This window comes from Sus scrofa, chromosome 17 (genome assembly GCF_054392235.1).
Source record: "Sus scrofa isolate SSC_HxYL_T2T_F1_AM1 chromosome 17, Sscrofa_HxYL_maternal_Yorkshire_Landrace_v2.0, whole genome shotgun sequence".
In the NCBI taxonomy this organism is placed as follows: domain Eukaryota; kingdom Metazoa; phylum Chordata; class Mammalia; order Artiodactyla; family Suidae; genus Sus; species Sus scrofa.
The window spans coordinates 60,045,957-60,073,245 of NC_139399.1; the positions used below are offsets into that span (position 1 = coordinate 60,045,957).

The following is a 27,289-nucleotide window of genomic DNA, read 5'->3' on the forward strand; positions in this document are numbered from 1 at the left end:
CAGCCTCTGTCCACCACTGCCGAATAGAAACGCGGAGCCCGAGTTTGGGGCGAAGCAGAAACGCGCAGCTTTTATTGATTTGCCCGGCGGGCAGCTGAGGCCCTAAAGACGGCGGCCTCTCTGGGGAGGGACAGGAGGGGGTCTGAGGGGTTGGGGGTGGAACACAGACACGCCTCAGGGAAGTCGCCAGCTTGTGTTCCTCTTCAAAGCTGGTGTCAGGCATCCCGGGGCGGCGTCTGGTGGTCCTTGAGGTCCTCGCCCGTGACCTTCTTTCTGGAAGGAGGTAGTTGAACTTCATCAAGAGTTGACCTCTTCCGTTTGTTGGGGGTTTTAGCTCTGCAGAAGCACTCAAAGATATTGTTCTGTGTGTTCTTTGAGGCAAACCCGGACCCTGCCCCAGGCTGCCTCCCCTCCCTGCCCCAGTGAGCAGCTGTCTGAATCTGCCCTTTCTGGAGGCTGAGCAAACAAAAAATGGGGGACCCAGAAAGCCTGTGGTTCCCAGGAGCCCCACAGGGTCCAGCTGGACGTCATTTAGGGTCTTTGTCGGAAAGGGAGCTGCTTGGTGCACAGATGCCCGAGGGGCCAGCCCTGAGGTGTCTGCCGCCAGAAGCAGCAGGTTCCAGAAAGGTTACGTGGTCTCGTGGGGCCAGGGGCCATGAGGGGCTGTGGGCCCGGAGCTTCCAGATCATCTGATTTTCCAAGAGAAGCTAGCTGGCACCCGGGTTTTCCTGAGAGATCTCCTGATTTATTTATTTATTTATTTATTTATTTTTGCAGTTATTTCAAGTTTTTAAAAAATCATGGAGCTGACCAAACACACGCATGCGCTGGTGTGTGGGCTGCAGCCTTGGGAACTCCGGGTGGAAGTGAGGGAGGTGTGGGAGGCCCTGTGCTGCAGCTCCGGGGCCTCCTCTGGGCTGGGCTGGGCGCTCAGGCTGGTGGGGGCACGTGGGAGGGAGGGGCGAGGCCCTGGACCTGCGGTGTCAGGTTTCCCAGGCTGGTGGAACGTTCTGCCTGAGGCTGGGGGGCAAGAATCTTCTTCGTAGCAGCTGTAGGCCGGGGTGGGAGGTGGCGCTTTCTGAAGCCCCCCTCTGAGATTCTCCAGGATTTGGGTTCGAAGCAGGAGCTCTGAGGGGTGCAGGCAGAGGCTGGACTCGCAGCCAGAGAGGTCTGAGTGGACCCCAGCTCCACGGCTCCCTGCCTCCTGTGACCTCTGAGTCAGGACCAGCTCTCCTATCGCAGGCCGTCCTGAGAGTCCAAGAGAAAAAGGGCTGGGTTTCCTCGGCATCCTGGGGTGCCCGTGCCTGGGGCCTGGCCCCACGGTGTGGTCCTGCCCACCTGACCACATCTGGGGCATCTGGCGATTTTCAGTCTCACACCCCAGCCCTCACCTGCTGATTCAGCCGCTGGTTTCCAGGCGCTTGCTTGCACCACTGTGGGTTTATTATTTGCTTTAGGCAGGATGCTTGGTTGCAAATGACCACAGCCCAGGTCAACTTAAGCAGAGGAGAGAATTCTGTGGTCTCATGATCAGGAAAAGTCCCAAGTTAACCCTGATCTGGAGCAAAATTTGATTCGGGCGATCGAATGATATTGTCAGGACCCTGGGCTGCTTCATCTTCCAACTCTGCTTTCCTGTGTTGGCTTCATTCTCAGGTGGGCACCCCCAGTGTGATGGCAGAAGTGACCCTCGGGCTCATGGCCACCCTCACAGGAACTTGGGAAGGGATGGGGGCAGGAAGCATCCCTGCCCCCAGTAGCCAGAGTCCCAAGGCTGTTTCTCATTGGACAAGCTTGGGTCACCTGCTCACCCCTGGGCCAATCATGGCTTGGGTGGGTCAGGCCTCCTCTCATTCCTTCTTCAACTGTGGGAGTGGGGAGCTCAGTGCAGATAGAGAGCTGGCACCAGTGATCCTGCAGGACAATCAAGATACCAATACAGGGAGTTCTCACTGCGGCGCTGTGGATTAATGATCCGGCTTGTCTGCTGTGTTTCCAGTTCTGTCCCTAGCCTGGCACAGTGGGTTCGAGGATCCAGGCTTGCTGTACCTGCAGCACAGGTCGAGGCTATAGCTTGAAATCACTCCCTGTCCCGAGAACGTTATATGCCGCGGGTATGGCCATTTAAAAATAGCAACAACCAGTACCAGCCTGCTCTCCAAGAACACACTTGGGGGCTGAAAAGGCCATTCTTCAGAGCCCCTGGCTCAGCTCAGGCCACCCCTCCCTGGCTGACTGCAGGCCCAGATCTCCAACAAGCCATGAGTCACTTGCCCACAAAATTTCCCTGAACCCCAGGATGTTGTCAGGAGCTTGGACCTGGGCCAGCATGGAGCTGCACCAGCCCCCACGGCCTTTCTTGCCTCCTTCCAGGCTGGGGCCCCTTTGAAAAGCGAAGAGAGCTTGTTAGGAGTGGCCCGCTCTCCTGAGCCCCTGTGGGGTCCTGGCCAGCGGCTTCCCCTGGTCAGCGCCCACAGCAGCTCCCCAGGGATCCACGGGCCCCGGCGGAAGGCTCGCCGCGCCTTGCCTTCTGAACGCAGGAGCACGCGTCCCTCCCTCGTCAGGAAAGGTGTCGCCATTCCTTTCATCAGATCCCGCTGGAACTAGAGATGCAACTACATGGGAAAGCTGCCACGAGTCTCTTAGGGCTACTTCTCCTGGGTTCCTTCACCGTCATATTGATTTTCCCCTTTTTTGGGAGCCTGTCTCCTTGTGGGAGGAGGCAGAAGTCCCATCCCTGTTGGTAGAACCGTTTCAGAAAGAAAGGGGAGTCAGGACGAGGCCCAGCACCCACAGGAGAGGGGCCCCGGCTTTCGCCTGGCCTGGCCACTGACCCTTGGGGCCCCTGAGGCCTTGCCTGGGTCCTGAGATCAGGAGGAGACGCCTGTCTTTTCAGGATCACCAAGTGCACTTTGGCCCCCAAGCCATGTGTCAGGACCAGGGAGCTGGTCTTTGAACTGCTCAGACTCACCTCGGTGTTGCATTTTCTAGGTATTACAACAGCCAGCTCTCAGGAGAAACAGGATGAGAATATCCTGAAATGATGGCTTATCCACAAAGCACATCCCTCAGGCTGTGAGAGGCACCTGTGCTCATTTCCCAGTCGTGTTTTGTCGCGATGTTATCGGAGGACTTGAGTCCAGTCCCTCAGGCAGGTGCTGGGAGAAGCAGGGCAAGCGTGTCCCCCGTGTCCCCAAGGGTGCTGAGCCAAGAGTGGCGAACCTGGGACTGACTGGATGGAATGTTCTCTGGTCCTTTTGGTGAGGCTGGCCCTTGGCCGTGGTGAAGTGCTCGTCCTGGTTTTCCAGGTGTGGTGATGCGGGAGGTCCGTGGTCCCTGGACGCCCGGGGGCATCCTGCCTCGCCCAAAACCCTTTGGTGGTTTCCTTCTGCAGCAGAGAGAGGGCTCGCCGCAGGGTGGTTTCAGGGCTTCGGGGCATTGGAATCTGTTCACTCTCACCCTAGTCTGGCCTGAGAGGTCACCTTTAAGGGACACCTGCAACAGCCTCCCACCTGGTCCTGTCTTGCCCCCGCAGTCTGGTGTCTGCTCCAAAACACTTGTCTGCTTACACATACTCGTGGTCACTGGCTGCAGTGGCTCCCCGGCCTCTCTGGATAAAGTTCTTAGCATGACCTCCAAGAGCCCAGGTCATCTGGTCCTGGTTCATAGCTTCATCCCTGTCCACACGCCAGCCTGGCCCAACTCCAGACTGAGCTGCTTCCGGGCCCTGGCCCAGCGCCCCACACGTCCCTGTGCACAGGGCGTCTCCACAGCCTGGACCACTGCCCGTCCTGCCGCCCCTCCGCACAGCTCCTCCTGATGGGCGCTTGGGGTCTTAGATACTCAGCCTCCGGAAACCTCCTGATCCCTCCAGGATGAGTTGAGCCTCTTCTGGGTTCCGAGGGCCTCCCTCGTCACCCAGTGGTGGCATTTTCCTATTGGTTCCTTTGTCTCGGGACAGACAGGGAGCCCCGTGATGGCTGGGGCTGCATCTTGTTCATAGCTGCGCCCCCGCGGCACAGGACAGACGTGGCTGGGCGCGGGCACTCGGGAAGGTAGTGGTCGAGTGGACAGATCCTCCCTGAGCTTGGTCTCCCCACCTCTGCGATGGGGAGGCTGGTCGCACGCAGTGTCATCCTGGGGAACAAGCTTGGGGGGACGGCTAAGTACACACGCAGCACAGTGCAGGGCTCACAGACGGGCTGGGCTTTGGAGGAGCCGTTATGCGTCACCGGCTAGAGCCCCACCCTTGCCGTGGCACCCGTGCCCACAGCTGAAGGCTGGGGCAGAGCTAGGGCTCGGGCAGAGCAGGCCTGTGGATCAAAAGGTAGAGAGAGCTGAGGGACCCCAGGCGGAGCCGTGCAGAAGCCTCCTCCCTCTGCCCCCGAGCCCCACGTTCCAGCTTACCTCCTTGTTGGGTCCGCCCTGCAGACCCTCCCTCCTCTGAGCAGGTCGCTGGCCTGGCTCTGGAGAATCACTGAGAGCTTTGAAATACCCCCATGCCCAGGCCACTCCCCAGACCAGTGACATCAGACTCTGGGGGCGGGGCCTGGGCCTCAGCCGGCTGTAGTTCTCCCAGGGGGTTCCACACACAGCCAGGTTTGCAAAAAACTTTTTTTTTTTTTTTTGTTTTTTTAGGGCTGCACCTGTGGCATATGGAGGTTCCCAGGCTAGGGGTCAAATCAGAGCTGCAGCTGCCAGCCTACACCACAGCCACAGCAATGTGGGATCCAAGCCGTGCCTGCGACCTACACCACAGCTCACGGCAATGCCGGATCCTTAACCCACTGAGCGAGGCCAGGGATCGAACCCGCATCCTCATGGATACTAGTCAGGGTTGTAACCCAGTGAGCCACAACGGGAACTCCCAAGAAGCAGTGTTTAAAGCAGTTCCCTTAAAACTGGTTAGTCCTTGAGATGGAAGGGTTGGGAGGGTTGCTTGATGGAAAAACCTCCCCTCCCCAGCCTCCCTGCAACAAAAATCCACACCAGAAGTCAGTAAGAACTTTTGAGAAAGGTTCTATTAAAAAGAAAAGTAGGAGTTCCTGCTATGGCCCAGTGGGTTAAGGATCCAGTGTTGTCTCTGAGACGGCGTGGGTTCGATCCCCGGCCCCAGGGCAGGGGGTTAAGGATCTGATGTTGCTACACCTGTGGTGTAGGTCCCAGCTAAGGCTCAGATTTAATCCCTGGCCCAGGAACTTCCATACACCACGGGTGTGGCCAAAAAAGAAAAAAAGGTAGCGCATGCACATGGCCCAGGCTTCAGGCGGCACAGGTGGCAAACGGTCAGAGCAGCAGCAACTCTCCCAGCGGCCGGCGCACCCCTGAGGCCAAGCACCCCTTCCTGGTCTGGGGGCGGGAGGGCCACCTTGCTTCCTCGGGCATCCTGTCTTGGTGCCTGGCTCCCCCTGGTCTCTGTGATGCCACGGAGCATTCCGTGCACATGAGCGGCGCTGCCTAGCACCTGTCAGGCAGGCTGGCTCTGGCTGTCCCAGGCAGTGTCACCAAAAATCCGTGGATGCTTTGGCCACGTGGGCCACTGTCCGTGCGGGATGAAGTCCTGCGAACCGGAGCTCTGGGGTCACAGGACAAGTGGCTCCACTTGGCTGATGGGGCGCCTGGTCTCCTTTCCAGAAGCCGTGGACGCCGGCAGGCCCGACTTTCCAGCTGCCCGCGTTGTACAGAACAGAGGACTATTTTCCCGTGGACGCCGAGGAAGCGACACCCCGGGCCCCCAGCTGCCGAAGGCGTCTGTGACCTCGTGGTCCCGCCATCAGGGACATCGGAGAGTGAAATCTGTGTGCCGAGGAGATTGGTTCTGTTCTTTTTGTCTGGTCCTGGATTCCTTTTCTGACTTTTCCCCTGTGTCTCATGGGCCCATGTGGTTTGGAGAAGCAGGTGGAGCCCGCGGGTGGCGGAGCCTCGGAGGTGAGCTGGAGAAGGCCTTTGTCACCCGCGTTTGGCCTGCCTGGTGTTCGGGACGAGGGCCGCCTGGGTGACAGGCTGTGGGGACTCCTCGAAGGGCTTTGCTCAGTAATCATGGAGTGTCACCCGGTGCCGCCTCGGTGCCTGGCTCCAGGTGCATCTGTGTTGGCAGGTTGTCTGACTCCCAGTGCTCCCCACCCTGTGAAGCATCTCAATAAAGGTGACAAGAGGTCACTTATGGTCTGGATGTGAATGTTCCCTTGAAGGGCTCCTGCCACCAGGTCAGGCCTGATTCTCAGAATCTGCTTATTATGAAGCCCCTCGTCCCAGGGGAAGGGGCGGCTCTGGCCCCCAGCAGGGATCATTAGCACTTCCTGGGATCTTCCAAGGCGCGCTGGCTTTCATTGCTTCTCAGCAGATGAGTTTCCCTGCTATTGTCCTGAAATGCTGGATTCCTCACTTCGGTGATGGATATTTCTAGTTTCTGGAATCCGTCCCAAAGCCGAGAATGAACACACACACGCACACGCACACGCACACACTGTAGACCACATTTCAAGGAAATGTGACATCGCGAATCAGGTGAACTAGCAGTAGCAAAGCAAGAAAAAAGTTGAGTCTTGCTGATTTGAGAACAATTTTTGAAATTACAGATATCAGTGAACCCCTCGTTTCAAGTAGAGCCAGTAGTTTTCTTTGGAGATAATTTTTTTGGATTTTTTTTTTTTTTTTTTTTTTGTCTTTTTAGAGCCATGCCCAGGCTAGGGGTTGAATAGGAGCTGTAGCTGCCAGCCTACACTGCAGCCACAGCAATGCAGAATCTGAGCCACCTCTGCAACCTGTACCACAGCTCACTGCAATGCCGGATCCTTAAGCCATTGAGCAAGGCCATGGATTGAACCCGCATCCTCATGGATATTAATGGGGTTCGTTGCCGCTGAGTCACGACGGGAACTCCTGCAGAGAAAATTTTTGTAAACTTCTATTTTTTGTATAAAAATGTCAGGAAATTATTTTATTTTTGTCTTTTTAGGACTGCACCTGTAGCATATGGAAGTTCCCAGGCTAGGGCTTGTATCAGAGTTGCAGCTGCTGGCCTTCACCAGAGCCACAGCAATGCCAGATCTGAGCTGCATCTGCAACCTGCACCACAGCTCCCGGCAACACCAGATTCTTAACCCGCTGAGCAAGGCCAGGAATCGAGCCCGCGTCCTCATGGATTCGAGTCAGGTTCCTAAACCACTGAGCCACAACAGAAACCCCTCAAGATGTTGTTTTAAGTTGTTGCACCCTAAGTTAGGTCACTGAACTTTGACACACTGACCACGTCTGTTTAACCCTCACCTGGATCTAGAAACCCACACAAGCCTCGTCCGCACCCAGAAGCCCCCAGGTGCTCCTTCCAGCCCCGCGCCCCACTCCCACCCCCGACGCCCACACTGTCCTGACAGCTCGCAGCACAGACAGAGCTGGTGTCGCCGGCCTCTGTGCTTTGTAACTGGAGGAGGAGTGACACGTACACACTCAGGGTGTCGGCTTTGTGTGTGGCTTCCCAGCTGACACGGAGCCCGTGGGAGGTGCCCTGGATGCTGCGTGTGGCTGCTGAGGGCGGATTCTCCGGGCTGTTTTTAATGAAGGAGGCTTAGACCTCCCTGTGCCCCAGCTGCTCAGCGAGAGCAGAGATTAGATGGAAAGTTCATTTTTCAGACAAGTGGTGAGGACACCAATTTTCAGAAAGCCGACTGATTGCTGGCGATGCCCCAGGCTTCTTTCTCCTTCCAGAGCCTGAACCAAGGGCCCTGGAGAGGTGAAAGGGAATGTCATGTGGTCAAACCATGGCAACAGAAGCGTCCTAAAATTGAGACCCACAGGACCAGGGTGTAGGCTCTGAGGCTGGCCTGCCTGAGGTCAGGTGGCACCATCATCTCCTGCACATCTCAGCTGTGTGACCCTGGGCTCGTTGCTTACCCTCTCTGAGCCCAGCCTCCTCCACAGTCAAATGCAGAGAATAGTGGCACCTGCCTGTTGGGTTGTTGCAAGGAGGAAGCAAGATGAGCTGTGTCAGGGCCTGGTGACGGGCACTCAGAAGTGCAGTGGCTTCGATGATGCTGGGCTGGGGGGTGGGCAGGGCCAACCTTTCTGCATTTCTCAGTTGACTCGTGGCATCCCAGAGCTCAGGAACTGCCCTTACATTTCAGAGGGAGAACAAATCTCAGCAGAATGAGAGGTGCCAGAGTCTAGCTGTCCTGGGATTGTTTGGGCGACACCCCTCACTCCCCTCCCCAAGTCAGTGAGGCGGGGCGGGATGGCATGACAGCATCTATAGGGAAGAGATGACTAATGAACTAGAATCGGCCACTCCAAGTTTCCTGGAGTTGCAGTGCCAGACCTTGAACTTTTAGGGACTCTTGGAGGCTCTTAGTGGGAGGGAGGGCCAGGACACAAATCCTTCCAGGAATCTCTGACCTCAGTGCTTTGAGCTGCTGGTGCTCTGTCCTCGTGCCAGGTGACCCGATGGACGTCCCTTTTAAGTCTAAATACTAAGCAAGTTTTAGGTGTGTCTCCTAACAAGTCACTGAGAGCCTTGACTGCCAGCTTGAGTGGCTCATGCCCAGAGCCCACGACAAGGGTCACAGTGCAGTCTAGGAAGGGCTGATCTCCTTCTTCCTCTTTTTCTTCCTTTGGTGGCTGTTGGTGGACAGGGTGCCAGTACACAGGCCACCGCAAGCATTCGTAAGAGCAAGGCCCTTTGGTCATTCATTCCCACTTTCCCTGTGAACGTGAACTTGATGTCTGTTCAAAGCAAGAGGTTTCAAGATGGTGGCACATAGGTTGGCAGGAATGGGTGGTTTGCCCTGAACTGTTTTAAAATTGAGTTCATGTTGAGAAAACTGGGAAACCATCTGGAAAAAATAAAGTGAGTTCCATACCTCGCTCTGTACACCAGGAATGGTTCCAAAATTCCAAATAGATTAAGGAGGAGGAGTTAAATGTGTGTGAAATACATGTGGAGTTCCCGTCGTGGCGCAGCGGAAATGCATCCGATTGGAACCATGAGGTTGCGGGTTTGATCCCTGGCCTCACTCAGTGGGTTGGGGATCTGGCGTTGCTGTGAGCTGTGGTGTGGGTGGCTGATGCGGCTTAGATCTGGTGTTGCCGTGGCTGTGGTATAGGCCAGCGGCTGTGGCTCCGATTAGACCCCTAGCCTGGGAACCTCCATATGCCACGGGTGCATCCCTAAAAAAAAGGAAAAAAAAGTGTGTAAAATAGATGTATAGAATAAGGAGGCAGATGGAGTTCCCATTGTGGAGCAGCAGCAGCATCTCTGGAGCTCTGGAACGCAGGTTTGATCCCCGGCTTGGCACAATGGGTTAAGGATATATAGCATTGCCACAGCCGTGGCACAGTTGCAACCATGGCTTGGGTCTGATTCCTAGCCCAGGAACTCCCTGTGTCATGGGGGTGGTCAAAAAATTAAGAAAAAAAAAAAAAAAAAAAAAGAATAAGGAGACAGAAACATGAAAGAATCATAAAAAAAAAAAAAATCCAGAAGCCATAAAAGATGGAAAAATTTGATTATATTTTAAAAACTTAAGTCTTCTGCATGGCAAAAACAAATAGAAAATTTGGAGTTCCCGTCATGGCTCGGCAGAAACCAACCTGACCAGTATCCATGGGGATGCGGGTTCCATCCCTGGCCTCACTCAGTGGGTTAAGGATCCAGCACTGCCGTGAGCTGTGGTGTAGGTCACAGATGCAGCTTGGATCCTATGTTGCTGTGGCTGTGGTGTAGGCCGGCAGCTGCAGCTCCGATTTGACCCCTAGCCTGGGAACTTCCACATGCCGTGGGTGTGGCCCTCAAAAATAAAAAATAAAAACAGAAAATTCGGAGTTCCCGTCATGGCTCAGCAGAAACAAATCTTACTAGCGTTCATGAGGACACAGGTTCGATCCCTGGCCTTGCTCAGTGGGTAAGGATCTGGTGTTGCCATGAGCTGTGGTGTAGGCTGCAGACTTGGCTCAGATTCCGAGTTGCTGTGGCTGGGGTGTAGGCCAGCAGCTGCAGCTCCGATTCGACCCCTAGCCTAGCAGCCTCCATATGCCTCAGGTGTGGCCCTAAAAAGCAAATGAATAAGTAAATAAAAATTAAAAAAATAAAAAATAAACAGAAAATTCCACACACACTCCCCAAATCCCAAAGTAACAAAATCCTAAGCAAATTCAAAAGACAAATGACAAGCTGGGAAAACATATTTGCAGCTCCTATTACAAAGGGGTAATCTCCCTCATATGTAAATGGTTCCTACAAATAATAAGGAGAAAAATAGAAAAATGGGCAAAAAATATGAATAGGCATTTCACAGAAAAGAAAGTACAAAAGACATTTTCACGATATGAAAATATACTCAACCTCAGTCTATAAATATGAAAAAATAGTGGAATTACTCAGTTTTCACTTATTGTGCTGGCAGAAATAAAATTGACAATGACACCCTTGGTGAAATTTTTTTTTTTTTTTTTTTTGTCGCTTTTTAGGGCTGCTCCTGTGGCATATGGAGGTTCTCAGGCCAGGGGTCCCATCGGCCTTGGTGAAATTTTGAAGAAACATGCCATCTCATACACTGAGATTGGGACTCCATTCTCATTCCCTATGAAAATTAGATACATTGTACACATATCTCTATAGAAATGTATATATTCCACTCCCAGGGATGTAACCTCCCGATACACACACAAGAGAAACGTAAGTGCAAACTTTATTCATTGCACATTGAAATAGCAAAAGAGGAGTTCCTCTGGTGGCTCAGTGGAAAGGAACCCAACTAGTATCCATGAGGATGAGGGTTTGCTCCCTGGCCTTGCTCAGTGGGTTAGGGATCTGGTGTTGCTGTGAGCTGTGGTGTAGGCCGGCAGCTGCAGCTCTGATTCAACCTCTAGCCTGGGAAGTTCATATGCCAAGGGTGCCGCCCTAAAAAGCAAAAAAAGCAAAAAAAAAAAAAAAAAAAAAAAAAAAAAAAAAGCAAAGTAAGAAAGAAAAGAAATAGTAAAAGATTGGAAAAAACCCAAGTGTCCCTCAGTTGGGGATTGGTTCAGTTAGAGCACCTCTATACATGCACGGGCGGATGGAAGCCAATGAAGCTGTAAAAACAGATTAGGAGTTCTTTGTGAATCAGAATGGAGATATCACCAAAGCCATATGCTACCATCTTTGTAAGAAGGAAGGCGTTTAAGTTCTCCAGGAGGATACATATTTGAGCGTGGTGAATATCTCTTTTAGGTGAGAAATGGCCTTTGTACTTTATTATTATTATTTTTGTCTTTTTAGGGCTGCACGTGCGGCATATGGAGGTGCCCAGGCTAGAGGGCGAATCGGAGCTGTAGCTGCTGGCCTGCACTGCCGTCACAGCAACTCGGGATCCGAGCCATGTCCGTGACCTACACCACAGCTCACGGCAATGCTGGATCCTTAACCCAGTGAGCAAGGCCAGGGATCGACCCTGCATCCTTATGGATGCTCGTCGGATTTGTTTCTGCTGAGCCACGACGGGAACTCCTCCACTTTGTTTTATTCGTTTTGATATTTTGGTGTTCACCTATTCCAAAAATTCAGTTAAAATCAGTTGCCAGCAATTGAAAAATCAAGGCCAGCTCACATAACGAACTGGGTTTCTGATTGCTCTTCAACAACTGAACTATCTGGCAATGTTGGGCTCATTCTTGCAATGGGCTAAAGCTGAGTTCCTTTAGAAGGGCCAGGGCCGTGCTCTCCAGGTTCCTCTTGTATCCATATTATCTCACTCATTTGCATTTGAGGCACGTGGAACCAGAGGCCCCTAGACCGTGGAGAATTTACTCCAAGGACACAGCCTGTGTGAAGAAATGCAGCTGGATGGAGGATGGCAGCTGCATGGTACAAGCTACCCGCAGGCTAAAAGCATCTCTGTGCCCCAGTTCCACATTCCCTGGGGACAGGGGCTGGGGCCTCACTACAGGAGTCTCTACGTTCTGCACCTCTCCTGTCGCGAGTGACTGATGCCAAGCCAGACAAAGACGTCTTCGGAACACTGCAGACCTGTATCCCTTACAGATGAATATACAAGTGGGGTCTTCAACAAAACGTTAGCAGGTTGAATCAGCAACATAGAAAGAGGATTCTGCACTGTGACCAAGGGGGCTCACTCCCAGGAATTCAAGGTTGGTTTAGCACCTGAAAATGAATGCAACATGCTTGTATTAATAAAAGTAAAATGAACCTACGCGATTATCTCAATAGTTGCAAAAAAAAAGAAAAAAAGCATTTGACAAAGCCCAACATCCGTTCATGATAAAAGTCTCCTTGGGGAGTTCCCATTGTGGATCAGTGCTCAACCAACCCAACTAGCATCCATGAGGATGTGTGTTCGATTCCTGATCTTGCTCAGTGGGTTAAGGATCTGTGTTGCTGTGAACTCTGGTGTAGGCTGGTGGCTACAGCTCTGATTCGACCCCTAGCCTGGGAGCTTCCATATACCTCGTGTGTGACCCTGAAAAAAAGACCAAAAAAAAAAAAGACAAACAAAAACCCCAAAAAAGCCTCTCCTTGGGGAGGAAAGGAGAGTTTGAAGAGAAGCTTAGAGGCTTGCAGACACCCTCCAGAGGCGTCTACTTCCCTGATTACTAACTCTCTGGAGATAGTTGTTGACCCAGGCAGCTGGAGGCATCCAGGCCTTTCTTCCTCCACCTTAAAGCAAAATCTCATTTTGTCTTAGTGTCAAGAGACCTCTGTCCTTGGGTTTGGAAGAGGTCAAAGCCATCCTGCCTCCGAGCATGTGTCACAGAATTTCTTCTGTGAGCCTGTGGGCTCTCTCTAGATTTAAAAGCTTCAAAATTCTCATCAATAAGCACCAGCTGGATGCATTTCAGGCTTGCACGCAGCTGGGGAGGGGCCGTGGTCTGAGGCTTTCTTTTGCCTTCTTTCCTGGGGCTTCGGGGGAGTGCGCTTGGCTGGTTACCCATGCTGCCCAGTCTGAGAAGGCGGGAAGGCCATGACTGCTGTGGGCAGAAGAGCTTGGTCAGGATAAACATAGGATTCCCGAAAAGCACCAAACCAGCCAAGCCTGACTGCTGGAGTTGGGCCCTCAACCGGAAGGACTTTCTCATTGGCTCTGCCAAGGTGCTGCCCTGTTATAAAGGGTAAAGGTAACATTCAGAGTTTGGGTCTCACGGCTCTGCTCCAGGATCCACGTCTGAGGCACAGAAGAGGAAGGCGGTCTGGAGGCGCGCCCTGAACTGCAAGGTTTGTGTTTTTCGTCTCGTGGTGCCAGGGCTGGGCGTGCCTGCAGCGGTGACCCCCGCCAAGGAACGAGGGTGACCTGTGCAGGCCCATGGCCTCCTCATTGCTCCTGGGGAACCTGGAAGACATTAGCTTGTACGTGTAAAATTGTTTCCTACACCCAAGTTGCATCTCTGGGTATAGCCATGGGGTTCTTGGTGTGTGTTTGTTGAATGCAGAGAAGAAGAAATGGTTTTACCAGGAAACCGCTTGCGGCAAATCTATCAATCGGGGGAGCTGGCGCTGTGGGCTTGCTCCCTTGTGTCTTTACAAGAGTGGTTCGCAGTCTTGCTTGCATATTGGAATCAGCTGGGCCACAGCCCAGGCCCATTGCGTCCGAATCGCTGGGGAGGAGTCCTCAGCATCTCTAAATGTTACAGCTCCCCTGGTGATTTTAAGATGCAGCCGGGGCTGGGCATCCGTGCTTTTGAATAGCAGTTAAGAGATTTTTGCAAGGAAGTTTCATTGGAAGCTTGTAATGGCCTCAACATCTGTCTCACGCCCTCCGAATGTGGTGGTGGAATTGGGTCTGAGTTGGTTTCTGGTTTGGGTTGAATTGACTCCACGCCGGCTGCAGATGGGTGCTGCCTGATCTAAGCAATTCAAGGTAGTCCTAGCTCGTGGGGACTCACTGAGGTAGCGCTGGCCTAAGCCCACTGGCCGCAGAAACTGGTTCTGGAATGGTCCCGTTGGCTCTGAGTTCAGGACTCTTGCTCCACAGTGAAGGAGGGGAAACCCTCTCAGGGCACATGAATGGGAAGTGACTACAAACACCAGCGTGTCTGCTCAGGGTGAAGGTGACCCTGTAGTGGCAGCATGGAAGGACAGAAGGCCTGAGCCTCTGCTGACATCACCAAGCAGCCTGCCCTGCTTGGGCACGGCTGTTAGCTGAGTGTCCCCTTTAGTCCCCTTTATTAAGCCCAGTCTGAGGTGGAGTTCCCGCTACCTCCCACAGAGAGTCCTATGTGATAAAAAAGGAGTTTCAAGCAAGATAAGGCATGTTGGGTGAACACCGATGGGCAAAGACTTCCGTGGGAAGCCACCTGAACCAGACAAATAATTTGGTGCCACCTGGCACGCATTAGGTAATGCAAGTCGCGCAGAGAGAATCCAACGCTTCTAGCTCTGTCTGGGCCAGGGAAAAAGTCTCATCTTGATGCTAGTGTGTCCTGGACCCATCTAAGTTTTTTTTAACAGACAGAGCAAGTCTTGGGCTCACAGCCCTTGGCCAGCAATGACAGGTGGCAAATTTTGGGCCTAATGTTTAGTCTGGTACATGTTCTTATGGATGACTTCATTAATGGCAAATTACGCTGGTTGTCCTCTTTCATAGAGCCCTACTCTTCTCCTTTTTATTTAAAATTTCTTTTTTCTTTATATGGCCGCACCCATGGCATAGGGAATTTTCTGGGCTAGCAGTTGAATTGGAGCTGCAGCTGAGGCCTATGCCACAGCAACACCGGATCCCACACGCCTCTGTGTAGCAATGCCGGATCCTTAGCGAGGCCAGGGATTGAACCTCATCCTCACAGAGATGTCAGGTTCTTAACCTGCTGAGCCACAGTGGGGACTCCCTATTTTTTAAAATTTAGAAATGTGATTTTTGGGAGTTCCCGTCGTGGCTCAGTGGTTAACGAATCCGACTAGGAACCATGAGGTTGTGGGTTCGATCCCTGGCCTTGCTCAGTGGGTTAAGGATCCAGCATTGCCGTGAGCTGTGGTGTAGGTCGAAGATGTGGCTCGGATCTGGCATGGCTGTGGCTGTGGCATAGGCTGGTGGCTAGAGCTCCGATTAGATCCCTAGCCTGGGAACCTCCATATGCTGTGAGTTTGGCCCTAGAAAAGACAAAAAGACAAAAAAAAAAAAAAAAAAAAAAAAGAGAGAGAGAGAGAAATGTGATTTTTTGGTCATTCCTGCAGCTTGTGGAAGTTCCAAGGTCAGTGAATGAACCTATACCAGAGCAGAAACCCAAGCCACTGCAGTGACAATGCTGGATCCTTATCTGCTGCACCACAAGGGAACTCCCAGTTTCCCTTTTTAAAAAGGAGCAGTTGAGGAGTTCCTGTCATGGCTCAGCAGGTTAAGAACCTGACTAGTATTCATGAGGATGCAGGTCCAATCCCTGGCCTCGCTCAGTGGGTTAAGGATCAGGCATTGTCACGAGCTGTGGTGTAGGCTGCCAACTCATCTTGGATCTGGTGCTGCTGTGGCTGTGGTGTAGGCAGGCACCTACAGCTCCAATTCAACCCCTAGCCTGGGAACTTGCATATGCCGTGGGTGTGGCCCTAAAAAGACGTACATACATACATGAATAGGAGGGGTTGAAACATACTAAGTATGTAAAGCAGCTGTTAGGCAGATGTGGCAAAAATGACGAAAATGGCAGTGTGAACGAGTTCAGTTTGGGAAATGCTGTGCCAGGGAAAGTATGATGTATTGCTTTAGAAACCGGGCTCATGTGTCTGCATTCAGAGCAGGGAAAGCCTTTCTTAAGAGGCTAGTCTTTAGCCAGGATCAAGCCTAGATGGTGTGGCTGGGAATCGCAAGGGCTGTGGACTCAGATATTCTACATCCAAGTCAGTGTCTCCCCTCTGCCAGCTGGAAGGTTGGGACAAGTTGGGTTCTCTGGAACTTCACGTCCTGAAACCTGAAACCTAGTCCTAATTCTCCCTTTATAGGACTTTTTTTGGGGGTGGGGAGTGGTGATGGTGGTTAGGAAATTGGGGCAGAACTGTTTTGAGGACTCAAATTATCTTGCAATCTAGTGCCCTGCAGCTAAGTCCCAGGAACACTTCTGTGATGTTGGGGAAGTACTTGTTGAGTAAATATGTACTCAGGACGTGTGATGAGCTCCAGGCCTTTTCAGGAACACTGTCAACAACTAGGAAAGGTGTAACCGCCCCTCTGACCTGGAAGCTCCCTCCTTGGAGGACTCTGTTTAAGGTTCTCTTGGTGTCCTCTTCGAGGGGAAGCCCATAGAGCTGTGCAGGCAGATGCAGCCACCTCCAAGTTGCAGTGATCTTTTTGCCAGCAGTCCCCAAGGCAGGGTCTTTACTTGTAATTGTTAGACTCCCAGACGGCTGCGCCATACACACAGCTGTCACATTCTGCTCCAGTCTAGATGGCAGCCAGTACAGCTCTTAGTCAAGCGCATTGGAAAAGCCCTCTTATTTTTTGCCCTCTTAGTTCCAAAAAGGTGAACAGTTTGCTTATGAGGATATCCATTTTGCTTCACTTACTAATAAGAAAAGGTACAGCAAGATTTTTATTGCAAAAACAAAAAATTTAGGTGTAAATTTAGGTGTAAATTTTAAGGTGTACTGAGGTGGGGGTGGGTTTGCATTCTAGGTGCAACATCGTACCCATCCTCACACACACACACACCCGTAACGACTCATTTACAGGGCGCAGAGGATGCTGCCGGATATTCGTCATAGAGCACATGTCCTGAAAATGTCTATGGACCGTCCCTCCTGTGTTTTCTTCGTTGGAACACTTTGAAATCAAGGCTTAAGGATTTTTAGGATATAGTCTGCTTTCAGTTTATATGCTGGTTTTTGCACACAACCCCCACATTAAGCTGTAATTCCACTAGGATTCAAGTTATAGCGAATGTTAAAGGAAATTATTTGAGTGCATGGGAAGTAGCGGGATGCACTGAATTGCCAAATGGTAACCCTCCTTTGGTGCAAGTTTGGATTTGTTTTCAAGCTAACCTTTTAGTAGCAGTAGGTAGAACACACCTTTTTTTATTTTCTAACTTGACTCACTAATTTATCTTTCTAGATCATGTCATGGTGGCCAAGTAACTGGTCTATTGGAATGTACTTCAGAACAGTGAGAGTAGCCTCCTCCTTTTTACTTTCAATCTTCTGGGTGTTTGGAAGTTTGAGATATTTCTGCATGACACTAGTGAAACACACCTGCAAGTAGTGCCAAACCAATGAGGAATGGGATGGGTTAGAAACATAGGCCACAATGGATAGAAAAAGATCATTGCCTAAGGGAGGAGCACAAGGCTGACCTGCTGCTGTGAAATCCAGATACTCAGTAAGTTCTAAGCCCATTGGTAAAAAATAGACTTTTTCCCCCATCACTCAAGCTAAGTGGTTTTCAAGCTTCAGTAGCATAGAATCACCCACACATTTTTTTTTTTTTTGGGTCTTTTTGCCTTTTCTAGGGCTGCTCCCGTGGCATATGGAGGTTCCCAGGCTAGGGGTCGAATTGGAGCTGTAGACACCAGCCTACGCCAGAGCCACAGCAATGTAGGATCTGAGCCGCATCTGAGACCTACACCACAGCTCACGGCAACACCGGATCCTTAACCCACTGAGCAAGGGCAGGGATCGAACCTGCAACCCCATGGTTCCTAGTCAGATTCATTAACCACTGAGCCATGACGGGAACTCCCGTGTACATGATTTGGAAACTCATCTCAAGTGTGGTACAGCCCATACCTACAGTAGGGGACCACTCCTCTACATGGCAGTACTCACTTGGCCAGTGCGTTTCTTCTGGAACAGGGTTTCAGGCATGGCATTCTCCAGTCCTTGATCGTTGTCAAACCTGGCGTTTCTTTTGTTCTCTTCTGCGGTAGTGTGCATCTTTTTATAAAGTGGGTAGGCATTTGGACCAGACACACAACCACAGAGAGGAAAAAGGAGCAGATCCTTCTCAGCTTAGATCTTAACAGGGATCCAAGAGCTGTTCAGTGGAGACCCTGTACTACTGTACTACCCAATACCAAGGAACCAAAGATGGGACAAGAAAATGCTTCAATATGCTGAAAAGGGAGAAACCATTGTGCTACTCAGTCTGGCTCTGGAACGAACACATGGCTACAGGGAAATTCAAAGGGGAAAAGTTCTCTGGAATTTGGTTTCTCCTTATTAAATAGAAAATGTACAGAATTATTCAGTCTAAGTTACAGTCCTTCGTGAATTAGAAGGTAGTAAGTATACTGCCAGCTTTTATTTCCAGATTATTCTGAAAGCAAACAGTAGCAACGACATTCTTTTAAAATGGCTTTTATTGAGACACTTTCAGGGTTTCAACATTTCTAGTTGGAAATCTTCATTCCCAATTCCTAGGTGGCTAAACTCTTCTGCATGCCAACAGGGCCCACTCCTACCACCTTAGCAAGGGACATAGACTCTCTTCGCTCAACTATCCAATCAGGAATACCTTTCCCCACCCCCCATTTTGCACACGTCTCTTTAGTACTCCGTGTGGGACTAACTTCTCCACCCAGGCTAAATTCTTCTCACCTGTTAATTAGGAAGAGTAATTTCAAAACAAATGTGAGACGGCTTCAATTCAGCTGGTATTACTATCCTCATGTAAAAGAAACAGTTTCTCAAAGACAGCTTTTTGATTTGGTCAACTGTAGCTTAATTTGGGACATACTGTCCCAAATGTTATCTTGGTGTCCGAAGAATTTATAACCTACATGTACAATGGATTTAAGATAGCTCCATGCCAGCCCCAAACACCCTATCATTACTGTGCTTTCTCCTGTATTTGCTTTGCAAGGTGAGACTTAACATTTGGTGGGGTGGTGGTTACAGCTCTAATCTCGGCTAACAAAAGCATTAACAAGATCTTCAATCTTCTGGAAAGTCGCAGAAGTTATGGACACTAGCCACTTCATAACTCTGTAGGCCAACGCCCCTACAGGGTGACTGATCAGCCTCTGCATGGATTGTTATAATTGCCAAAAAATGTTGGCCTGATGCTGCCTTACAACTTTGTTCCTTAGTATGGGTTGCTTTTGAGACTCGATGAAGAGCACACACACCACACCAGCTCCCTGCATCTTGACAGCCCTCCAGAGTGTGTGCTCTCCAAAGCCTTTTCCTCAATAGCAAGATGGTCCAAAGTTATAACAAAAGCAGAATGGTTGCTTGTTGAGTACAATTGTTCCCATTATAAGGTGGAAACTAACATTCACTTCATTTAGAAGAACGAACACCAGGGCAAGAAGGTTCTGCTTGCAAGTTAATGCTAATTTATGCTTACATCCTTTTATCAGAGACATTTACACAGATAAGCAGGCTCTGCTCTTTAACAAAGGGGAACTGAAAACACTCAAGGATGTTTATTTTAGCAGTTAAAAAGGAAAAAGACAAAACCAAACCAAAGAACTTGTAACAGGTGCCTTGAGAGAAAGCATTCTTTCTGCCAGGGGCAGATCTTGGTCTTCCACAAGTTTCCTCAGTGGCTGTGGCCTCCATCTCCATGCTGGCACAAGACATAATGGACACACAGGATTGTAATGTGTAATAAAGCAAATATTTACATTAAGCACAATACAGCAATTTATTTAGATGCTTAAAATGAATACAAAGGGAAATAAAGATCACAAAATTATACATACTACAACAGTGTGTCATATATTAGATGGTATAAATGAATACACCAGGGTGGTGTTTTAACTAAAGATAAAACTAAATATCCAAAATGCAGCCCTCATTGGTTGGCTGCTTCAACACAACACACTTTCATACAGATCTAAAAGGTGTCAAAATTAGTAGCTGCAAAGTCAATTCTTGCATGTGATTTTAGCTTAAAAGATTTCAGAAAACCTCTGAAATACCAGTTTTTGTTTTTGTCAGCTGTAATGTCAAGGATATTCAGAAACAAGAAAAATTCTATAATACAAGAGAGTCCAGATATATATCTTATGTGGCTGGCCTCTGTGGCGAGATTGTACAAGGTTATGTGCAAAAACTAAGGTCTGTCCCGAAGTCCACACTAGCGTAGTTTCAGGCTTTTGCTAGGTCAACTAGATACAGCGCTTATTACACAGCAAGGGTAACACTAAAAAAGAAACCTATGATGGGTACACAGTAACAGTATCATAAGCATCACTTGAATAGGGCTAAAAGACTGTACAAATATACATTTCAACTATTCAGAATGAATACATGGAAAAAAAATCGACTTCCCCAAAGTCTACTATACACATGGGACTGGTAGCTTGTATGCTGGCCCTACACTACCATGTGAATCAGGAGAACGCGTCTTAAGGACATCCAATCAAACACTTTACAGAGGGAAAGAAACGTTGAGAAGGCAGATAAAATAAACCTCTGCTTTTCCTCGTGTGCGTTCGTGAGCCACCAGCTTATTGGTTTTTCACATTTAGTTACTGTGTCTGTCACAGGACGTTCTAAAGCAAGATCAGCCAATCATGTGTCAGAGACTCAGAAATAACCATTGGGACTGCAGTGGCCACATGTCCCCACGGCCTGATGACCCAGCCCTCAAAAGGCAGTACCAGTTAGAACATAGCTTTGCAGTCATACTCAAAGGAGAAGGGAGTTCCAGGCTGCAGCATCTGTCACCCATGCCAGAGAACCTGGCACTCAGGCCTGTTGGCTGCTCAGTTTAACCCCGGTTAAGCTCCCATGCATCGGCTCAGCTACTCCATCAGTCATGTTGTCAAACTGCTCCCCATCCTCACTGTCAATTGTGCTATTCTGCCACTCAATCTGTGGGTTGGATAAGCGCTCATCATTTTCAGTTGCATTCTTCCACTGCGACTGGTCCTTGGACCAAAATCCTTCTACTTTTCCATAGGAACTATTCTTCCATTTCAACTGCTCTCTGTCACCTTGCATGGTAGCCTTTTTTTTGGCAGCTGGCTTACTGCTCCTTGCATCTTCACTCTGGGAAGACTCATCAGACCAGGTTCCTGTTTTCATCTCACATGTGTTGTCCTCAAAGTCCGACACCTGCTGGGAACCAGGGCCGCTCTCAGATGGAGAAGCACCGTCTTTCCACTCAACAACATCGTCTTGGTCAACCTCACTGTCAGAGGCATCATGCATCAGTTTGGTTGGTTCCTCAGTCAAATGAATCGTTTCATACTTTGAACCATCCTCCTCTTTTTGGTCTAGCTTCTCCTCAGATTCTAAAGCATCCTCGGAAATTACCTTCGGTATATGTTCCTCTGGGTTATCATTGGGGATTTTAGGCTCAACTTCAAAAACAGGGTCAAAAGGACTGTCACTTTCATTGGATTCTTCTTCTAAATTTTCAAAACTGTCTGAGGAACTGTCGTCTTCCTTCCCAAGGTTGAGTTTTTTGTCAGCAGTTTTACTAGCATTGACTCTGGAATCCTTTTCATCATGATTTTCAAATAGCCACTCAGCATCAAAATCCATCTCATGCTTAACTTTGTTTAATTCTTTCATGTTGAAGCCCAGCAGCACACCAGGCTTATACTTCTCACAGTCTCGGACACACTTCTTTCTCTTGTTACTAAAATGGGAAGCAATGTCACTCTTCCACAACCACAAACTGGCTGCCAGCTTCTCAATTTCTCTCCTGGTGGGATAGGGCTGTTTGTTGAAATATTTTGTTAGGAAGCTTTTCCTGGCTTCATAGGAATCATCTTCATGACCCTTGGGGTCTAAAGCTAAAACAACAGGTTCCTCAGGCTTCTCCTCAAAGAAGCTGGGTGAATCGCTATCATCATCTAATTTTCGCTTTTTTACCAAGGGAAATTCCATCTGCTCATAAGTGCGCTTCACAGGTGCCAGGCCTGGTGACTGGTTGAGCCGAGAGGGTGCATTTGTCTTGTCTTGGCCATTCTGGGTCTTTCCAACACCCCTGCAGTGGACTAGATGCAGAGTGATAGTCGAGGCGGTCATGTTGCTGGTATACACACCAAGGCAGTGGATGCATTTGTAGGTGAGCTTCTTCTCCACCGGGTGAACGGTCTGAATCACTTGGTGTCTTTCTCGTAAGTGATGTGCAAGTGCATCGGATATGGGTCCTTTGAGGATTGAAAAGCAAAGAGGGCAAAGGGTTTTCCCGACATCTTTTTTATAGGGCACTGCAGCTTGAGGTGAACTTTTAACAGGGATATCTGCCTTTTCCTGAACTTTTGGCTGTGGCTTTGGAGGGACTGGAGGGTTGTTTTGGGCATGGTAAGCAACAGACTCGGCGGGGGCATCTCTCAGGTTGTATGTGGTTACCAGGAGATGGATGTTAGTGTGACTACCCTGCTGCAATGTCAAATCAAAACTCAGCGTGGAATCTGTTTTGGGTCCCATCTCTTCGTCAATGTGAACCATCCGCATGTGTGCCGCCATCTTTTCCACGTCATTGAAAGTTGAACGGCAATATGGACAAGACAGACCATGAATTAACATATGGTTGAGCAGAGTATCTGTGGGCAAATAGCGATTGCAATAGAGGCATTTGCTAGTGAAATTGTGTATTTTCATAATGTAGTTGGCTACTGCTGGGACTTTCTCAGCTTTATGTTCTTTCTCGAAGTGCACACTATAGACATTCTCAGGAAAAAGCTCATTGCAGATTGTACATATCTTCCACTTCTGAGTTGAGGACGTATTGGGCGGGGGAGGGCCAGTGGCAGCTGCGGTAGGTTTGGAACTGGACTGACCTAATACTCTGGATGCCTGTGACTGGGCGAGGGCAGGAGACTTTAAGGGGCCTGATGAGAGAGAAGAGGCGTTTGCAGACTGCAGTGAGTATCTTGCTGGTGCCTGGGTCCTCTGCTCTGACCCAAGCCCATAAGATCTTCCATTTCCACTTGGAAGTAACTGCTTCACTGACTGAGACTGCTGAGGGATGGAAACGGGTGCATTGCCACCCAGACCCAGTCTCATTGACTGACCAACGCCATAGCCCTGGCCCACTGATTTGACTCCATAGTTGTTCTGCTGGAGATGAACATTGGACATCATGTTGACTCCTGTGGAATTTAAGTTAGGCTTTGGTATTGAGAGTCTATTCACCATCTGCTGGGATGGCAAAGATCGGACGTTTCCAGAAGCGAGGGAACCAATTCTTGATTGGAGTCCCAGGCCCTTCTTCTCTTGAGGTTTGGGAGCAATCAGCATCAAAGGTTTGGATCGGGGGACCACCACATTTGTGTGCCCAATCATGGCAGTGACCTGATAGCCTATGCGTTCATGGTCTTCAATGACATGCTGTACCAAAGCTTCGTAGGACTTTGGCATGAAAAGGCATCGCTTGCAGTGAATACTACTTTCTTCCCGGGCGTTTGAGCCTAAGGGGACTGCACCATTGAGTGATTTTTCACCTGCCTTTGCTATGTAAGGTGCTGCCACATGCTGAAAATGTTCCCTGTAAATGTGCTTCCTAACTATTTCATAAAGAGGATCTCGGTAAGTGCACTTCTTACAGTAATAAACAGCTTGCTCTACACTGTCAGCCTGCTTAGGTTTAAGGCCATCGTTTTTGCTTTTATCTTTGAAAGTGCTGAGGCTGCTACTTGGTGCGCTGGCGTTTGGAGCATGAAATATTTTAATGTGTGTTTCCAAAGTCTTTTTGTCTGCATTGAAGGTACAGTAGGGGCAATTAAGGAGAATCCTATTTTCAAAGTCTTCACTATGGACATTCCGGAAATGACTTTTGTAGGCAGAGAAAAATTTTGAAGAAAATGGGCAAGCGCTGCAGCAAAAAGGTTTTGTCCGATAGTCCTAAAGAAAAGAGAAAAAGTGGAAGGAGAATGTTACTTCAGATAGGTAATAACAGGTTCTAGGCTCCCCCCCGAAGAATCTTTTCTTTTTAAGAGACACCATGCTGGTTTTAGAACTGAAACTCTGTAATGCACAGATTAGAATATAGTTTTTTTTTTCCTTTTGCAAAATGCAAAATGAATTTATGGAATATAAACTCAAAAGAGGAAGCTGTTTTAAACTAAACACTTGCTTTGGCATCCCCATTGTAGAAATAGAAACTCCATTCTAAGTTCTTCCTCAGTGTTTTAAGAAAAGACCAGAGTCACATTGTTTTTTGGTTTTAGACAAACTCAAGACCCAGGGCTTCAAGATGGACAATTCATGGTTATGAAGGACAAGAATAAGCTAGGTGCAATCACTTTCACTCTGCAAATCGTTAAGCTGCTGAAGGCTTCAGATTGACTGTATAGTAAAATTTAAGGCCCAGAGTGTTGGAGTGCAATTAGGCAATAGGATACACACCTTTGATCCTCCCCATTACGGAAAAATTTCCATAGAAAAAAAGGCACTTCTTCGAAAATCTCAAAACTTTTTTCCCCTCTGATCGAAGAAGACTGTAGTCAGATTTCACTGTAGATCAAAACACTGATTTGAGAAGTCAGCTTTCTTCTATAAGCTAATAAGCTCTTCCTTTTCAAGAGCAGCTTCAAAAGAAGTAATGAAGTGATAGCTGCTTTGATTCAAATTAATAAGTTAAATACAAATTTCCTACAGACTGTGAGGAGTGCAAGGTGTTAAAAAACTAGCGAGGTATCAAAGAGCAACTTACACAACTACACTCATTAACATTTGTGCACTTGGTCCTCTGAAGCACAAGTTTGGTAAAAGGTTATCATTTTTCCCCTAGAAACCTACTTTGTTTCAGATATTGAGTTGAAACACTCTGCTTTTCCTTAAAGTGTGACCCTTCTTGAGTATTTATAAAACAATTAACTAAATGATGTGTCCCACTGGAAAGCTTTCCATATTTTAAGACTGCTAGTTAATACCCTTCCCTGGGGTATTGATAAGAAAGAACCAGATGACCACATAATCAAATTTCTGCGGTGTAGTTTAATCTAGAATGACAATCACTACTGAAATAGATGATGGTACAGTTTGAACTGATAATCACTCTTTGTGGAAAAAGACACCTCACTTATTTTTGTTGTATCACCACTTTCTGATGTTTGTTGGCATATTGTGCCTTGGATCATCTACTATTGTTTTTAATTCCACTCTGCCATCCTAGAGAGCCACCTATCCCATCCTTCACTTGCTGGTTCAGGTCACTCTATAGAGGCTAGGTGACAGCACAGATCAATAAGAAAAGTTAAACGAAAAAAAAAAAAGAAAAAAAAAAGGGAGTTCCCGTCGTGGCGCAGTGGTTAACGAATCCGACTAGGAACCATGAAGTTGCGGGTTCGGTCCCTGCCCTTGCTCAGTGGGTTAATGATCCGGCGTTGCCGTGAGCTGGGGTGTAGGTCACAGACGCGGCTCGGGATCCCACGATGCTGTGGCTCTGGCGTAGGCCGGTGGCTACAGCTCTGATTTGACCCCTAGCCTGGGAACCTCCATATGGCGCGGGAGCGGCCCAAGAAATAGCAAAAAGACAAAAAAAAAAAAAAAAAAAAAAGTTAAATGGAAGGAAGAGTCTTGTGTCTTCCCCTCTTTAGAAAAAACAATTGGAACACAGAAAATGATGGATACCCTAGATAAGCAGAATGCTGGAAGGAACATTTTAGAATTAGAAAAACCAAAATACGTTTGGCAGGGGTTAGGAGAGAAGGGGAATGCTGGTACAAAGCTTCACAACTTTTTAGTAACGAACTTTTTTTTTTTTTTTGCTTTTTAGGGCCACCCCCCTGGCATATGGAGATTCTTAGGCTAGGGGTCTAATTGGAGCCGTAGCTGCCAGCCTACACCACAGCCACAGCAACACCAGATCCGACCTGAGTGTGCGACCTACACCTGAGCTCACGGCAACGCCGGATCTTTAACCCACTGAGCAAGGCCAGGGATCAAACCTGCAACCTCATGGTTCCTAGTCGGATTTGTTTCTGCTGTGCCACGATGGGAACTCCAAATAACAAACTTTCTATTCTTCTTACACGTGAAGTTTCAGTACAATTATAAAAGACTAAAAGTTCTAGTTTTCCCTAACTCTTAGGAAGACATGGAATCATCAATTTTGACACTTCCCACATGAGACTGCTGTACACAAATAATCCATCACTACTAAAACCTAGAGCTGAGAAGGGAGTGTACCATGGATGCTGCTTCTTGGAAAAGTCTCCCAGGCCACTTACCTGGTTTTTTGTAAGTGAAGGGTCCCACAGTCCTACATCCTCCCATGTAGTGTTTTTCAAATAAAAGTCATTAGGTTCGAACTGTTTAAAGTCCTAGAAAACAGTGAAAGAAGTTTCAAAAACATGGTATCAACTCTAGCCCAACTTGAAAATCACCCCCACAAGGAACTAAACTAGGGGCAACGAGGCCTTTAGGAAATACAGAAAGGCATGTGGATGTTACACTGAACATTTTCTATCAACTAAACATTCCCCTAATGGTCAGCTAGGTGTCCAAAGAAACTGCTGAAAGTTTTAAGTAAAAAAATCCAGCCACATAGTCATACCAAAGCACCCTTCGTAAGAGCACTGTAACTCATCAGTTGTAGTTTAGGAATGGAGCGCAAGACAGCAGTGTTCACGTTTGGTACTAAGATGTGATATTTTTATTCGGTGCAAAAAAACCTTTTTGGGGGGATGGGATTGGACTGGGAAGAAAACTCAGGATTTCCAAACTCAAAAAGGAGGAAAGCTATTCAAGAAATCAAGTTTTATGGTAAATTTATACTCTTGTGTAAAAATTTGATCTCCCCCACCCTGAGATAGGAACATTAAGTTTTATGGTAAAATTCCTCTTGTTCCCAAAAGGTTCATGGTTCAGTGTGGAAAATCAGACAGACATCTTTCTCGAGTATGTTATGGCTGTAATAATGGAAGGAGCAAATCCACTGCAGGATAGTAAAGGTACCTTTAACACATGCATTATTTGTTCTTGTGACGATTACCCCCTGCATGGGAAATAAACGGACCATGTCCTCAGGCAGATCTACCTTGACTTGAGGAGACTGGAGAGGGCGTGGAGAGAACTCCCACGCTGGGACAACATAGCTAGAGAAACCCAGTTATGAGAAGCTTCAGTCTGCAGGATGTACCCCTAGAGTAGGATTAGCACGAACCAGGAAAAGAAAACCTGTTGCATGAAGGAAACTGCTTTTTTACTTTCAATTCCATCCAGACATTTCCTGAGTGCCTATTACGAGCTCAGCACTGTGCTAGGTGCTGAGGATACACAGATGGACAAGGTAGTTACAGTCCCTGGCCAGCTGGAACTTAAAAGCCTCGTGGGGAAAACAGCTTCAAATATTTCTTTTCAATCAGAGGTTTCTGAACAACTAACCACAAGACCTGGAGTAATGAGAACTAGAAAAGGAGAAGCCACCTCACTGGCTATCCCTCAGGGTTGTTACAAAGCTCACAGAATAAA

The 27,289-nt window shown here is 48.7% G+C and overlaps 2 protein-coding genes and 1 long non-coding RNA gene across 10 annotated transcripts in view; 1 reads left to right on the top strand and 2 right to left on the bottom strand.

Annotated features, from left to right (window-relative positions):
* The window catches only part of BCAS4 (breast carcinoma amplified sequence 4), a 67,670-nt gene extending 58,754 nt beyond the window's left edge, over nt 1–8,916 (top strand). For 4 of the 6 annotated variants that reach the window (XM_085002611.1, XM_085002610.1, XM_085002612.1 and 1 more), the window contains 1 exon segment: nt 5,635–6,159. In XM_085002611.1, coding sequence (XP_084858737.1) covers nt 5,635–5,757 — 123 coding nt within the window. In that variant the 3' untranslated portion in view covers nt 5,758–6,159. 6 annotated transcript variants of the gene reach the window in all.
* Nucleotides 44–4,468, bottom strand: LOC146395370 (uncharacterized). Its single transcript, XR_014832596.1, has 2 exons — nt 4,408–4,468; nt 44–4,313 (listed from the first exon to the last, which is right to left on the bottom strand). It is a non-coding gene; the product is annotated as an uncharacterized LOC146395370 (long non-coding RNA).
* A 10,615-nt stretch (nt 8,917–19,531) lies between the features above and the next one.
* The window catches only part of ADNP (activity dependent neuroprotector homeobox), a 33,076-nt gene continuing 25,318 nt past the window's right edge, over nt 19,532–27,289 (bottom strand). For all 3 annotated transcript variants that reach the window (NM_001123071.1, XM_021077204.2, XM_085002607.1), the window contains 2 exons: nt 26,047–26,139; nt 19,532–23,716 (listed from right to left, as the gene is read on the bottom strand). In NM_001123071.1, the coding sequence (NP_001116543.1) occupies nt 20,606–23,716; nt 26,047–26,139 (3,204 nt within the window). In that variant the 3' untranslated portion in view covers nt 19,532–20,605. The remainder of the gene's footprint in view (nt 23,717–26,046; nt 26,140–27,289) is intronic.